The sequence below is a fragment of the Heliangelus exortis genome, chromosome 7 (genome assembly GCF_036169615.1).
Source record: "Heliangelus exortis chromosome 7, bHelExo1.hap1, whole genome shotgun sequence".
Lineage (NCBI taxonomy): Eukaryota > Metazoa > Chordata > Aves > Apodiformes > Trochilidae > Heliangelus > Heliangelus exortis.
The window spans coordinates 6,380,859-6,393,073 of record NC_092428.1 but is presented as its reverse complement, the minus strand read 5'-3'; the positions used below and the strand labels follow the sequence as shown (position 1 = coordinate 6,393,073).

General features: G+C 56.2%; 1 protein-coding gene across 1 annotated transcript; it reads right to left on the bottom strand.

Annotated features, from left to right (window-relative positions):
- Window positions 1–392: 392 nt before the first annotated feature.
- KAZALD1 (Kazal type serine peptidase inhibitor domain 1) lies at window positions 393–6,312 on the bottom strand. The gene is made up of 5 exons (XM_071748451.1): window positions 6,198–6,312; window positions 4,115–4,715; window positions 2,938–3,098; window positions 1,477–1,624; window positions 393–1,242 (listed from the first exon to the last, which is right to left on the bottom strand). The coding sequence occupies exons 2-5, from the start codon at window positions 4,614–4,616 to the stop codon at window positions 1,157–1,159; spliced, it is 897 nt and encodes a 298-aa protein (XP_071604552.1). The 5' UTR covers window positions 4,617–4,715; window positions 6,198–6,312; the 3' UTR covers window positions 393–1,156.
- Window positions 6,313–12,215: the final 5,903 nt, after the last annotated feature.

Below are 12,215 nucleotides of genomic sequence, written 5' to 3'. Positions count from 1 at the left end.
GAATAAAGGAGCCTCCATATCCTTCCCCAGACAGGTACAGAGCTGCTTTGCCCCCTCCGTGCTGACAGGGCTGTGGTCACCTGGGTGAAGACCCTGGTGCTGTGGGGCACAGAACCCTGGCATGAGGCTAGGCAGAGATGGAGTGGGATTCAAAGTGATGGGGGTGCAAAGGAGCCAACCTGATGCATCCTGACTGCACAGGGGATGGTCTGCTGGGGTCTCACATCCCCAGTGAGGTGACAGGGACAGGACCCATGCCTGAAACAGCTGTGAGCACCAGGATGGGCAGGAGGGCTCCTCAACCCAAGCACCCTGACAACAGACAAGGTAGCATCCACAGTGTTTGCACTCTCCCTCATGCACAGAACAACCCTTGTGAACACAGGACAGTCACTTACATGTATATTTTAACTAACATTAACTGAAATGGCAAAGTAAAGAGCTGTTTGGAATAGAAAACACAAATTTGGTTGAAAAAGGCCAAAGTGTTTCTGACCACATGGGTGACTGGGCCAACATTTTCCAGGGGAGCAAAGACATCACTGTGAAAACCACAGGAGTCTGGTTTCCTCAAATCACTACTTTTCCAGCTAAAAACAAACTGGGAAAGAAGGATGTTTCAGCAGCAATTTCCCCAGGTCCTGGGAAGAAGCCTGTCTGCCCTTGCCTTGGCAGAGGGCAGGTTCTCCTGAAGGAGACACTCAGAGGGTCCCAGCCCTCTGCTCTGGCTTTGCCAAAATAGTTTGCACAGGGCTGGTGGTATTGTTCTGTCTTCCCTCTCCCGGGGTTGGTGAGGGTAAGCTGCCTCCATCCCCAGCATCAGGTCCTCATAGCTCATGCAGTGGATGTCCCTGCAATGTCTCACCTGTCACCACATCCCCTCTCAGGACCTGAGGACATACCCACCTTTTCACCAGGTAGAGCCACCCTCAGCCCCAGCCCTGAGCCACCAACCAGCCAGTGTTCCCTCCCTGAGCATCCCCCAGCAAAGGGATTTGTCACCCTGTTTCCCACCCCAAAAAAGAGGCTGCTGTGCCAGGACTGTTCAGAGAAGGAGTTTTGGGCTAGGAGGTGCTTGCTTCTGAGATGTCCCCAACCCCCTGGAGTAGCCACAGTGAGCGAGATGATCTCTGCAGCTGGACATCCCATCTCTGGGCTAGTAATAGTCCTCCTCACTCTCCCCGTAGTCCTCAGGCATCGTTCTGGGCTTTGGCAGGGAAAAGCCTGTCAGGTTGAGCTGGTCTGAAATGACAGCAAGGGAACGATGTGACATTGCTCCTGCGCTCCCAGTGCCTGTTCCCTTCCCCACCAGGACCAAAGCCATACGTGGCACTTTGCTGAGGCATCCCCAGCACAACTCTATGCACCAGCAGCTCCCAACATAGCAGCACACCCTGCCCAAACTTCCCTTTCCTTTCCCTTCCCTTCCCATTCCTTGTCCCCATGAGAGCAGAGGAACAAGGACACAGTGCTCACCTGGTGTCAGGACAGTCAGGCTGGCTAATGCCACCACCTCCCCAACCCTGTTCCTGGCGAAGCAGCGGTAGGTGCCTTCATCCGTCACCTGCACGCCCTGGATCTGGAGCCAGCCTGTCACTTCGTATTTCTGAGGGCCACCTCTGAACTGAGAGGATGGAGATTTTAGTTAGCACTGGAGCCAGGAAAGCCCCTCATGGGGCTGGGACAGAAAGGAAGGGGAATCCAAGCCCAGGGCAACTCCTTGTCCCCCTAATATACAGAACACCTAGATGCAGGTCCCACCTTTTCCCACTACCCAGGGTCATGGGGAGAATGGGCACTTTGTCCCTGGGAGGGTCTGGAAGTCCTGCTTCGGGCAGGACCCTGCAGATGTGCCCTGAACTCTTAGCTGTGTTCCCAGGTGTCTCCATGTACTTAAACAGCAGAAGGATGTTGGGGCTGGTGCCTTCCAAGGTGGCAGAAGCAAGGGGTGTCTGTGACACAGGGACAGGGAGCCTGGAATGATTGAGAGGAGCCCCAGGTCACCAATTTTGTCAGACAACTGCTCTGGCGCCAACCATGCTATTTTCTGTTTGTCTCCAGGAAGAAATAACCTTTTTCTGGCCCAGCTGCAGCTGGGCCACAGCTGCATTTGCAGGCTGCAATTATTGTGCAGTGGCCAGGGGCAGAGGACAATCAAGTCAATGCCAGCCAGGCAGGGTAGCCTGCTTGGGCTGAATGTCCTCAGCTGTGCCCAACCACAGGCTGTGGGGTGGTGGGAAGGCCAGAAAGAAGGAAGGGGAGCCAGCACATCACCCCGCAACAGCACTGAGTCCCACCTGCTCTCTAGGGCTCCCTCATCTAGGCCACCACAGATTCCTCTCCACGGATGCCTGCTGCAATGCACAGCCCCAGTGCCTCTGCCCAAAGCCTCTAACAGCTGGGCACACCCAGCTGGGCTCTATATTTGGGGCCAGCCACAGGCAGGATGCTGATCCCTGGGCCTGCTCCCTCTGAGACAGGAGCCCAGATCAGAGCAATGGGCAGGAAAGGGCTGCCTGAGTCAGCTGGTGGGAGAGGAAAATAACCCAGGCTGAAAGGGGACTCAGGAGATCTCCTCCAGCCCTGACAGTGGGGTTATGAGTGAAGCCAACAGGAAGCTAAAGGCAGAGAGATGGGAAAATCCCTGCTACAGGACTCTGCAGGTCCTAAAAAATGTTCTGAAGTTGAAAACCTAGTAGAGAAAAACGCAGAAGACAGCTGTGCTGATGTCTACCTATCATCCAGTTCTCATGGTGTGCAGGCTGTAGTTACCCCTTCATATACATCCTCAGGTAGCCAGACTTGGCTGGCCGGCCACCCCCAGAGGATGATCATTTTCAGGTCTGGTTGCCCCTGAGCTCTGGGAAGGGTGGGGTGACCCCCTGGTCATGTCCAGCATCCCTGGGTCATATCCAACATCCCAGGTACACCACTCACCTGAACAGAAATGTGGGGGTCATCTCCAGGCAGCAGCATCTCTGTGCCATCCTTCCTCCACTCAATCGATGCCATGGGGTAAGCAAAGACCTCACAGCCAAAGATGACATCCTGTCCGGTGACGTTCCATGTGTCATAGGGAGGAGAGATGATCTTGGGCTCTGAGGTGGGGGAACAGAAGAGTAGGGTGGGCTTAGATGAGGTCCCAAAGACTCTTCTGGGCAGGTCTGAGCTAGTCCCCTCTGGAGTGGGAGCATTTGGATCACACAGAAATGCCAGGACCCTTCTCATGCCTCACTCCTCTCCCACCTATAGCAGACCCTCCCCTTGCCCCAGAACAGTCTGGGCTCCCCAGACCATGAGGGTTGCCAACCCTCCTGGCCTCATTTTCCTTGTCTGCACAGTGGTGCTCAGGGACACAAGGGGAACAGGAACAGTTCGATAGCAGCAAAGCTACAAAACAAATACCTCCGGGTCTCACATCCCTTTGCTACAGGAATCCTTCCTACCCACCCCTGCTCCATAACCCAGCACATAGCATGAGCTAGAGGTCAAGGGAAGACCTCCACCTTCAAATATATCTTGGGGAAAAAAATCGAGAACACAATGATCTACAGAAAACAGAGTCAGCCTTAATGCCCCCAGGGCTGTGGTGAGAACACTGGGTGACCTGTGCATACTGGGAAGGCTGGAGCATATCCCCTCTCACCCCCCACCAGTGCCTGTCCCCCTCAGCCTCCTGCTGGGTTTTAAACAGGAGACAGAAATTGTGCAGCCAAGTCAAACCAACCCAGGTTTCCATTTGCAGGAGGCAGCCACATTTCTTTGGAGCACTGGGCCAGCATGAACCCCCTGTCACCGCCAAGAATTTGCTAACAGTTCCCTGGAACTTCCCCATCTGCTCCGGCAGGACTTGCTGTTTCCCATAAACCCTGCTCCCTCTTGGCAAAGCTGCTCTCAGACCTCTACAGGTGCCAGATCTGCAGGAGCTGCCCTGGAGCAGCAGAGAAGGGGGGACCCAGAGATCCTGGGAACATGGGTATTCTGTGCCCAGCCCTTGCTGCTGCCATGGGTGTGCTGCCAGGTGAAATAATTAAACCAGATCCCCTGGCTTGTCCCTTCCCAAGTGGTTGAAACCTCTCTCTCCCTGCCCACGCAGCAGCTCCCGGGGCACTACCTGACTCGCAGGGCCCCTCGTGGGCCACGGTGAGGTTGGCATCAGGGTGGGCACGGGCAGCCTCCAGGAACCTGCATATCTGGGTGTAGGTTTTGCCATCAGAGCCGCAGAGGGCCAGGTGGGAGAGGCAGACGCACTGGGGCTCGGGCACCTCTCCACGCTGCAGGTCCCCAGCGTCCAGCCGGCATTCCAGGTGCTCCCCACACTTGCCATAGAAGTAGTTGGTGTTGTCCAGGTCACAGATTTGTCCCTCCAAGTTGGCGCACTCCCAGCAGCAGTCACAGGCATCCCGCACTGTGCCAGCCAGGCACCCGCGCGGCATCGGGCACTCCTCTGGCCGGCACTCGGCGCAGCCTTCCCCTTCCTCCAGCAGCCGCTGCCAGCCCCGCTGGAGGTAATCAGAGGTGCTGGGAAAAGCCTCGCCCAGCTGGAGGCAAGCCCAGTGCAAGGAGAGCAAGGAAAGCACGAGGCAAGAGGATCTCAGGGGCTTGGTTTCAAACATCCTTGCGGCAGGTCCTCTATCCTGGTCCCACCATCACTTGGACAGGGATCTCCAGCACTGCTCTGCCTTCCCTGGCTAGATCCAGGGAGTCATCCTGGCCTGAAAGGAGGGAGGATGTGTTACCAGTGCAGGGACAGCCTCCCACCCCCCTAAAGCCCAGCTGGCTTGCCTTGAGCAGAGTGCTATGTGAAGTGCAGGGAAGGGCTGGTCCCAGCCCCTCACCCCCAGCCGCACAGCCGCATCCTTCCTACCTTGGGGCTCCTCAGCTCCTGCCAGGCTCCTCAACCAGCTCCCACCCTGAGACACTGAACATTCTCCAGAAGGACAGGGCTGCTGACCCCAGACTCACCAGGTTTCATCCCTTTTCCCTAGCAGCCTGGTGGGCAGAGCCCATCCTGCTGTGACCCCACCACGGCCCAGGGAGCTGTGGGACTGGATGGAGCTGGACAGGCTGTTCCACACCGTCATGGCTCAGATGGTTTGTACTCTGTTCTTCAGTTCCTCTCAGGAAACTGTCCTCCAGCCAGGAATCCCTTTCCTCTCCCCATTGCTTTGCAAGAGTCACAAGCCCTTTTTTCCTCCCTCACTGTCCAGACAAGTGCAGTGGAGCAGGCTGCAGACAAGGGGCTCTTTCCACGCTGGAGGCAGCCAGCTGAGAGAAGCCAAGCCAGCAGATGCTCCCAGTCATGCCTGACTTGTCCTCTTCCCCTCCCCATTCTGTAACCATTCTTTTTATGCATCTCCAAACTGAGCAAGGGCTGAAATGTTCCCAAGAATGCTTTCTGAAGCCCCCCAGTTATCACATAGGTGACAGGCTGAGCATGGGTGAACTCAGCACACAAGTGGTCAGTCAGCAAGCTGGCAGCAGGTCCAGCATGGTCAGCCTATACCAGCACAGAGAGGATCCTGTCCCCAGATCTCAAGTCTGCATTACCTCCTAGGGAAGCTGAGAGGCTGATCTGCTCCTGGGCTTCCCATCTCTATTGGGGGCATATGTGGGGTCTTAGAGCCCGTACCCACAGGAGGTCATGATGAACCATAACACTTTATGAGCACAACCCAGCTGCCTTCCCTGAGATCGAGTGAAATTACCATCCCCTGGCCCTGGGCCACCCAGCAAGAGTAGGCTGCAGAGGGGACCCAGGCAGCCAGGCTATCCCTTCCCCTCTTGCTGGGAACAACAAACCCCCCCCAGCTGCACCCCATAGCCCCTTCACCCTCCAGGACTAACACATGATGATGGGGGTGGCCAGGCTGGTGGTTTGCAAGATTACACACACGTACCCCCGGTGATAAAAAACTGAAGGTTTGACCCATTTAGCAGAGACCACCGAGCTCCCCAGGGGTGGAAAGGGGCTGAGGGTCCCAGAGCCCCCCAGTCTTCTCTACCCTGGGCTGCAGGAGCAAGGCTCCATCCCGCGATGCATGTGGGGGGCCAGGAAAGGGGGGGATAACGGCAAAGTTGATCTCTGGCTCCCCAAGTCCAGGGTGCAAGCAAGGGCTGGTTCTGGGGGTTCTGGCCGAGTCCTGGGAAGGGGCACCGTGTCCCTTAGGGTCCCCCTGCCGTGAGCCTGCACTTACCGGAGGTGCCGGGGAGCGGCAGTTTCGGGGGGCGGCGGGCGGGCAGGCGCGGGTGAGCAGTGGCCGTGGCGGTGGGGCTGCTGGCCCCCGGCTGCTCCGGCACCCGCCGTGATGTCAGAGAAACGTGAGTCCCCCCGCCCCTCTTCGGGCCCTCGGCCCATCCCCGGACCGGGAATCGGGCTGGCCGGCACCCCTTCTCTGCCGGGGTCCTGCCACCGGCCAAAGGCTTCTGCTACTCCACCCTCCCGACACCAGCACCTCCCCGTGGACCCCGACACTGGAGTCACCCCAAGACGTGTCTCCTATCTCCGGGGTATAAGGATACCAGGGTGGGGGGCCAGAGACTGACTTCGAAAGGGTGGAAAAAAAGCCAGAGGTGGGCATGACTGGGGAAGTGGGTAAAGCATCCCTCCACCTGTAATTCGAGTGGGAAACACAGGCTGAGAAATTGCTGTAATTGAACAGGTGGAAAGTTCATGGGGGATGTCATGCTCACCTCACTCCAGGAGCCAAGTACAGGGCAGGTATTGGGGTGCATGCAATTTCATTACCTTGGCTGGAATGGAGCAGTGGTGCTGCTGCTGCACACCACAGCAGTGGCAAAACCCATGGACCTGGGGCTCCAGTGCCCCCTGCCAAGCTGCCTTGCTGCTCCCTGCCTCAGTTTTCCTGGCTTCAAGGAGCAGGGAACCCAGTGTGCCTATACAGCAGAAACATGCCATGTATTTGTGTCTTGCTCCCACTGCTGTGCTGTGGGAATCCCACAGCTCAATCCAGGCAAGGAATTTGTAGGATTTACTTCCCCTGTGAAGTTAGGCGAAGCAAAGCTGTTGGACCCCTTGGAGGATCTGGTTTCCTTTACCACACAGCAAAAATCTGCTTTTGCTTTGCAATACCCTCCTGAAAATTCGTTCTGGGCTCCAGGGCTTTTGCTCAGTCACGTTGCAAATCCAGCAGTAGCAAATGAAGGAAAATGTGCCAAGCTTCAGAGCCTCTAAATCCACCTTTGCCAGCCAACCCACTCCTCCAGCCCCCACCACAGAGGGGGGTTTCCTGCTGGCTCTGCCTTTGGCCTTGCCTCCCGCTCCCCCTCGGTGGCCCCCAGCCCCTGGCTCAGGGCTGCCTCCCTCCCCAGCTCCCTTTGCCTGGCGCATCAAACTTGATCTCAGCGTGCCACGGGTTTTTGGGCCCCATATCCACAAGTCACTGAGCAGCTGGGGCTGCAGCTGCACTGAGGGCAGGGAAACAGTTGAGAGGGGGAGTAGTGAGGTTTCCTCACCCGTGTCCCTCAGAGCTGGTTCAGAGCAGAGAGGGGACAGGCACTAGGTAATGCAGATGAGGCAGTGTCACTTGCATGTTTGGGCATCCCTGTGCCAAGCACACCCTGCCACTGCCCCACACCCCAGGCAAAGAAATGGGGCAAGCCTGGCCCCAAATGCCACCTTCAGCCTACACAGCTCCCAGCCAGCACAGAACAAGTGACAGTACTTAAATCCCTGGCACCTCTGAAAAGTAAGGCCAGCAATGGTCCCTGCTTATTTGCTGCTCTTGCCATTGTCAGGGGACAAAGAGGGACAGGCCCATATGCTGCTGTCCTTCCCCAGCCTGGGTCCTTCTCCTGTGTGCCATGGCGCAGGTACCTGGTATAACCCTGTCCTCATGGGGTTACCATGGCCTCTGGGTGGTTGGATTCATCTGAGCATCACTGTAGCATTTGCCACTTGCAAGGGAGGGAGAAGCCATGTCTCTGGATGGAGATGCCCAGGCCAGAGGTGAAATCCAGTGACAGACCTGTGCAGGGAAAGCTCCAGCCATGGTGCAACACAATCCAGTGCCTGGAAGCCATGGGCAGTGCAGTGCAGTGCAGTGCAGTGCAGTTCAGCTCAGCAAGATGGAGCTCAAACGTGGCAGGTAATTAAACCTCCTGTTTAATTAGACTGTTGAATGTGCTGATAAGTAATAACAGCTAAGAATGAAGGGTGGGATATCTGACCTGTGCTTAACAAGGAGCTGTACTCGATCAGACTTTAATTCAATCAGCACAAGCCCCTTGCTTCTCCGAGGTCTTGTGGCTCCAGTTTCTGGGGCCAGATTTGGGGTGGAAAAGCGTGGTTGCAGCCCTTCATGGACTGTTACCGGGGTAAATGACACTCCTAGCTCTGTGCTTGTGTTAACCCTCCTTTCTCCTCAATTGCCCAAAGCCCACTGAAGCTCCTGAAATTGGGCTTTGAGGGTGCAGAGAGCCTGAAGCACCAAAGCCCCCTCTTCCATCTCCAGCAAGTTGCTCCCCATCACCATTTTTACCCCTTACGATGGTCCTATTGAAGTCAGGAGTCTGTGCATACTCCAGGCAGAGCCACAGCCATGGCATCCCTCCAGAGCCCTGTCATGAGGATGTGTTCCTGATAGCAAAGCTGTAATGTCCAAAACATGCTGCCCCAATGCTCCTGGCTCCACTAACCTACCCCTGGCCCTGGGTTGATTTCTTGGACCATCCCACAGGGAGATGGGACTTCCAGAAGTTGAGGCCAAGGGAAAAACCCACCCTGGAAAAAAAGCCCTGAGCCAAGTGACTCAATGCATGTCACGTCAGGGATGGCTGGGGAGCAGCGCTGGGGATAGTGGGGAAAGGAACAGGAGTTATATCACAGCAGGAGAAAACATCACCAGGAGGTGCTGGGACAGGGGTGCTACTGGCATACTGCCTGGGGCCCCAGGCATCTCATTTTGATAATAAACCATGTCTCCCTTGTTTCAGCTCAAACACGCTACTCCTCATTTATTGTCATCTGGAGCAGCCTGAGACTGTCAGGATCTGGCCTGGCCACCCCGGAGCTGTGCAGCTCCGTGGGTCCCACCCACATTCTGGGGGTCCACTGTGGGGACAAGGCACGAGCAGCAGGCAAGACCCGCGCTGGGAAGAAGCCAGGCTCAGATTTCTCTAGGCTTTTCCAGAGCAAATTCCTCCCGCGAACAAACCCGTCAGCAAATTCTTGGGGAAACGGTTGCAGCTGTGAGCTGGGAGGGGTCTCAGGCCACCCCCGAGGAGTAGTGACCGAGGGGCGAGGGATGCCCCAGGCCACCGGGTTCTATTTTCAACAGAGGCAGGAGCTCAGCGGGCCCGGGTGCAGCTCAGCTCCTTCCCGGAAGGAATCCCTCTGCTTGTACTTGTTTTTTTTCCACCAACACCATCATCCAAGAGCAGGTCGTATAACTGGGGGCCAAGAACTGAATGAGAGGCAGAACCCGGGGATGCCCCAGCTCCACCCACACCCCCGACTGACACGGCCGTGACAAATTTGGCATCTCCGGGACGGGTGAGCACGGTTCCCACCCCCCCGCCACATACCGGGCTCCTTCCGCTCCCCTGACTCCGGGGCAAACAGGAGCACCCTCTAAACGTCCCTACCCCTCGCAGCCTCCGCCTGCCCCAGCTCGGGGCTGAGCCGGCTGAGGTGCAGGCTGAGGTGCAGGCAGGAGGCTGCGGGGTCTCTGCTGCCACCTCCAGGGCGCTGATGGCCTCAACGCCATCCCATTGCCGTGACACTTTTGTTCCCGTACACAGGGTCTGCAGCCCCTGGAGCAATGCATGGCCACCTGAGCTTCCTCGCAATCTCCCTGCACCCCTAAAGAAGTCCCACTCCCCAAGAGCCCACCCTGGCGAGACCCACAAAAACGTAGTGTCCTGAGGGGTTTGAGGACCTTCCTGAGTCGTGGGGACCCCTCTGCTCAGCATAGCCTGGGTGCGCGGGGCTGCTTAACCCCGCCGGGCGGGATGAGTGTTCCAGAGGATGCCATCAACTCGGTGGCACCATGTCCTGTGGCGGGTGTCCCACTCTGCCCCCAGCCTCCATCAGAGCCAGCGGGGCTGGGACTCAGCCAAGGAAGGTGACCCAGCACCGGCTGCCACTGGGGAGGGGGAGCCTGCCCACCCCCCTACAAGAGGCTGCCCATTTCCAGGCGTCATTAAAGAGCAATTAGCTGGAAATTAAGCTGAGAACAAGTATTGATTAGCTCATTAAGGCTGGGGGAGCCGGCTGTGGCAGTAGGGATTGCTGCCGCTCGCCCTCATTATGGACAAGGTTAAAGCTTGCGGTCGGGCAGCTCATTAAAAATGTCAGGGGGCAATCGATGTCCCTGGCCCAGCACCCCCAGCACCCCTGGGGACACCCAGCCACTGCCTTTTGGGGGACTGTCCTGTGACCTCTGGGATGAACCGGTACAAGAAAGGATTGGTCATCCTTCCCCCACACATCCACTGCTGCATCCTGGGCTCCCCAGCAAAGGTAGTTGTCACCTTTGGGCTTCTCAGCCCCACGAAACTATCAGCTGGGGGGTAATCTTTCTCTCCTCTCTAATCAGGTGTCCTCTTAGCCCAGTGAAGTGACTGAGCCTGTTCTCTCTCAGCAGTGCTGTCAGCTCCAGGAGAGGACAGCCAGTGTGGCTGGCTTGTAGGCAGCACCCCAGACCTGCTTCCCACCAGAGATGAGTTTGATGTGTCTCAAGTCTAGCAGTACCAGCTTATATGGGGGGGTCAGGCCAAAGGGGGTCTGAGGGGTTGGACAAAAGCAGATGAGGATGTGGGGACAGATGAAGGACAGCCAGTGGCTCTGTGCAACCAGGTGCTGCCATGCCACCCTGTGCTGCACCTCAGCCACACAGATCCAGGTGCTCTTGAGATTCGCCCAGACGGGCCAGGTCTAGCCACCCTGAGGCCCTATGTCTCTAGTCCCCTGTCCCCTCTGATGTCCCTCCCATCCCCACCTCTGCCATGGCAGCCATTAGCTCAGGGCCAGTTCCCATTCAGTGCACACATGGAGGGTGTCTCCACACAGGCTGCTGGTGTGGGGGGTGGGGAAGGTGTCATCATTATTTTTGTTTTCTTTGCACTGCCCTAGAAATATATTGTATTCTCAGCTAATCCCGTTCAATTACACCACAATAAAACACATAATAAAAACGTAATTCATTTTTCCCGAGCGCTCCATCTCCCTGTGTCTTGGCAAGCTATTAAAAATTTGTCTTCATTTTTCTGGCAAGAGCCTTGTACCTTTTCATCTTTAATTTATGAGAGCAGAATAGCTACTGACAAGCCCTTATTGCACGGCAAGGAGCTGCATTATTTATAAGCCGCCAATGGCTGGCTCAGGGGACATATATGCAATATGCTTGGGACAGCAGGAGGGGGGACAGATCCCCAGTGTGCCTGTCCTAATCCACTCCCCCACTCTGAGTAGGTGCTGGGTGCAGGTATCCTCCTGGCCACCCCCGGGGGAGGGGACACCCCCCGTCCAGCCTCTGTCAGCCTCTGCCTGCCAGGAAAGCTATGGCAAAGCTCTGGGCTGCCTGGACCTTACCTCACCTGCTGTATCTGCCCATCTTTGGCTTTACAGCAGCTCTCTCTCCTGTCCTGGCTTGGTGTAGTGCTTCTGCAGAACATGGTTGCCTTCATTTTTCCTCCCCTTGCATGGACATTTTGTCCCTTGAATACCATGTTCAGTATGGGGCCCCTCACTACAAGAAAGAAATCGAGGTGCTGGAGAATGTCCAGAGAAGGGCAACCAATCTGGTGAAGGGTCTAGAGCACAAGTCTTATGAGGAGAGGCTGAGGCAACTGGGGGTGTTTAGTCTGAGGAAAAGGAGGCTGAGAGGAGACTTTATTGCTCTCTACAGCTACCTGAAAGGAGGTTGGAGCAAAGCGGGGGTTGGTCTCTTCTCCCAGGTAACAGGGATAGAACAAGAGGAAATGGCCTCAAGTTGTGCCAGGTGAATTTTAGACTGAGTAAGAGAAACAGGAGAAATTTCTTTACTGAAAGGGTTGTTGGGCACTAGAACAGGCCACCAAGGGGAATGGTGGAGTCACCATCCCTGGAGGTATTTATATGTGTAGATATGGTGCTGAGAGACATGGTTTAGTGGTGGACTTGTCAGTGCTGAATTTATCAGCTGGACTTGATGATCTTAAAGGTCTTTTTCCAACCAAAACAATTCTACAATTCCCTGACATTCATCACTACT

What these genes read in the sequence shown, in the direction of transcription:
- KAZALD1 (XM_071748451.1), bottom strand. Translation starts at nt 4,616, where the DNA reads ATGTTTGAAACCAAGCCCCTGAGATCCTCTTGCCTCGTGCTTTCCTTG. An exon ending in ACCCCCACATTTCTGTTCAG is followed by an intron (nt 1,625 to 2,937) that starts GTGAGTGGTGTA and finishes CCATCCTCTCAG; the next exon opens with TTCAGAGGTGGCCCTCAGAA. An exon ending in CCTGACTGTCCTGACACCAG is followed by an intron (nt 1,243 to 1,476) that starts GTGAGCACTGTG and finishes CTGTCATTTCAG; the next exon opens with ACCAGCTCAACCTGACAGGC.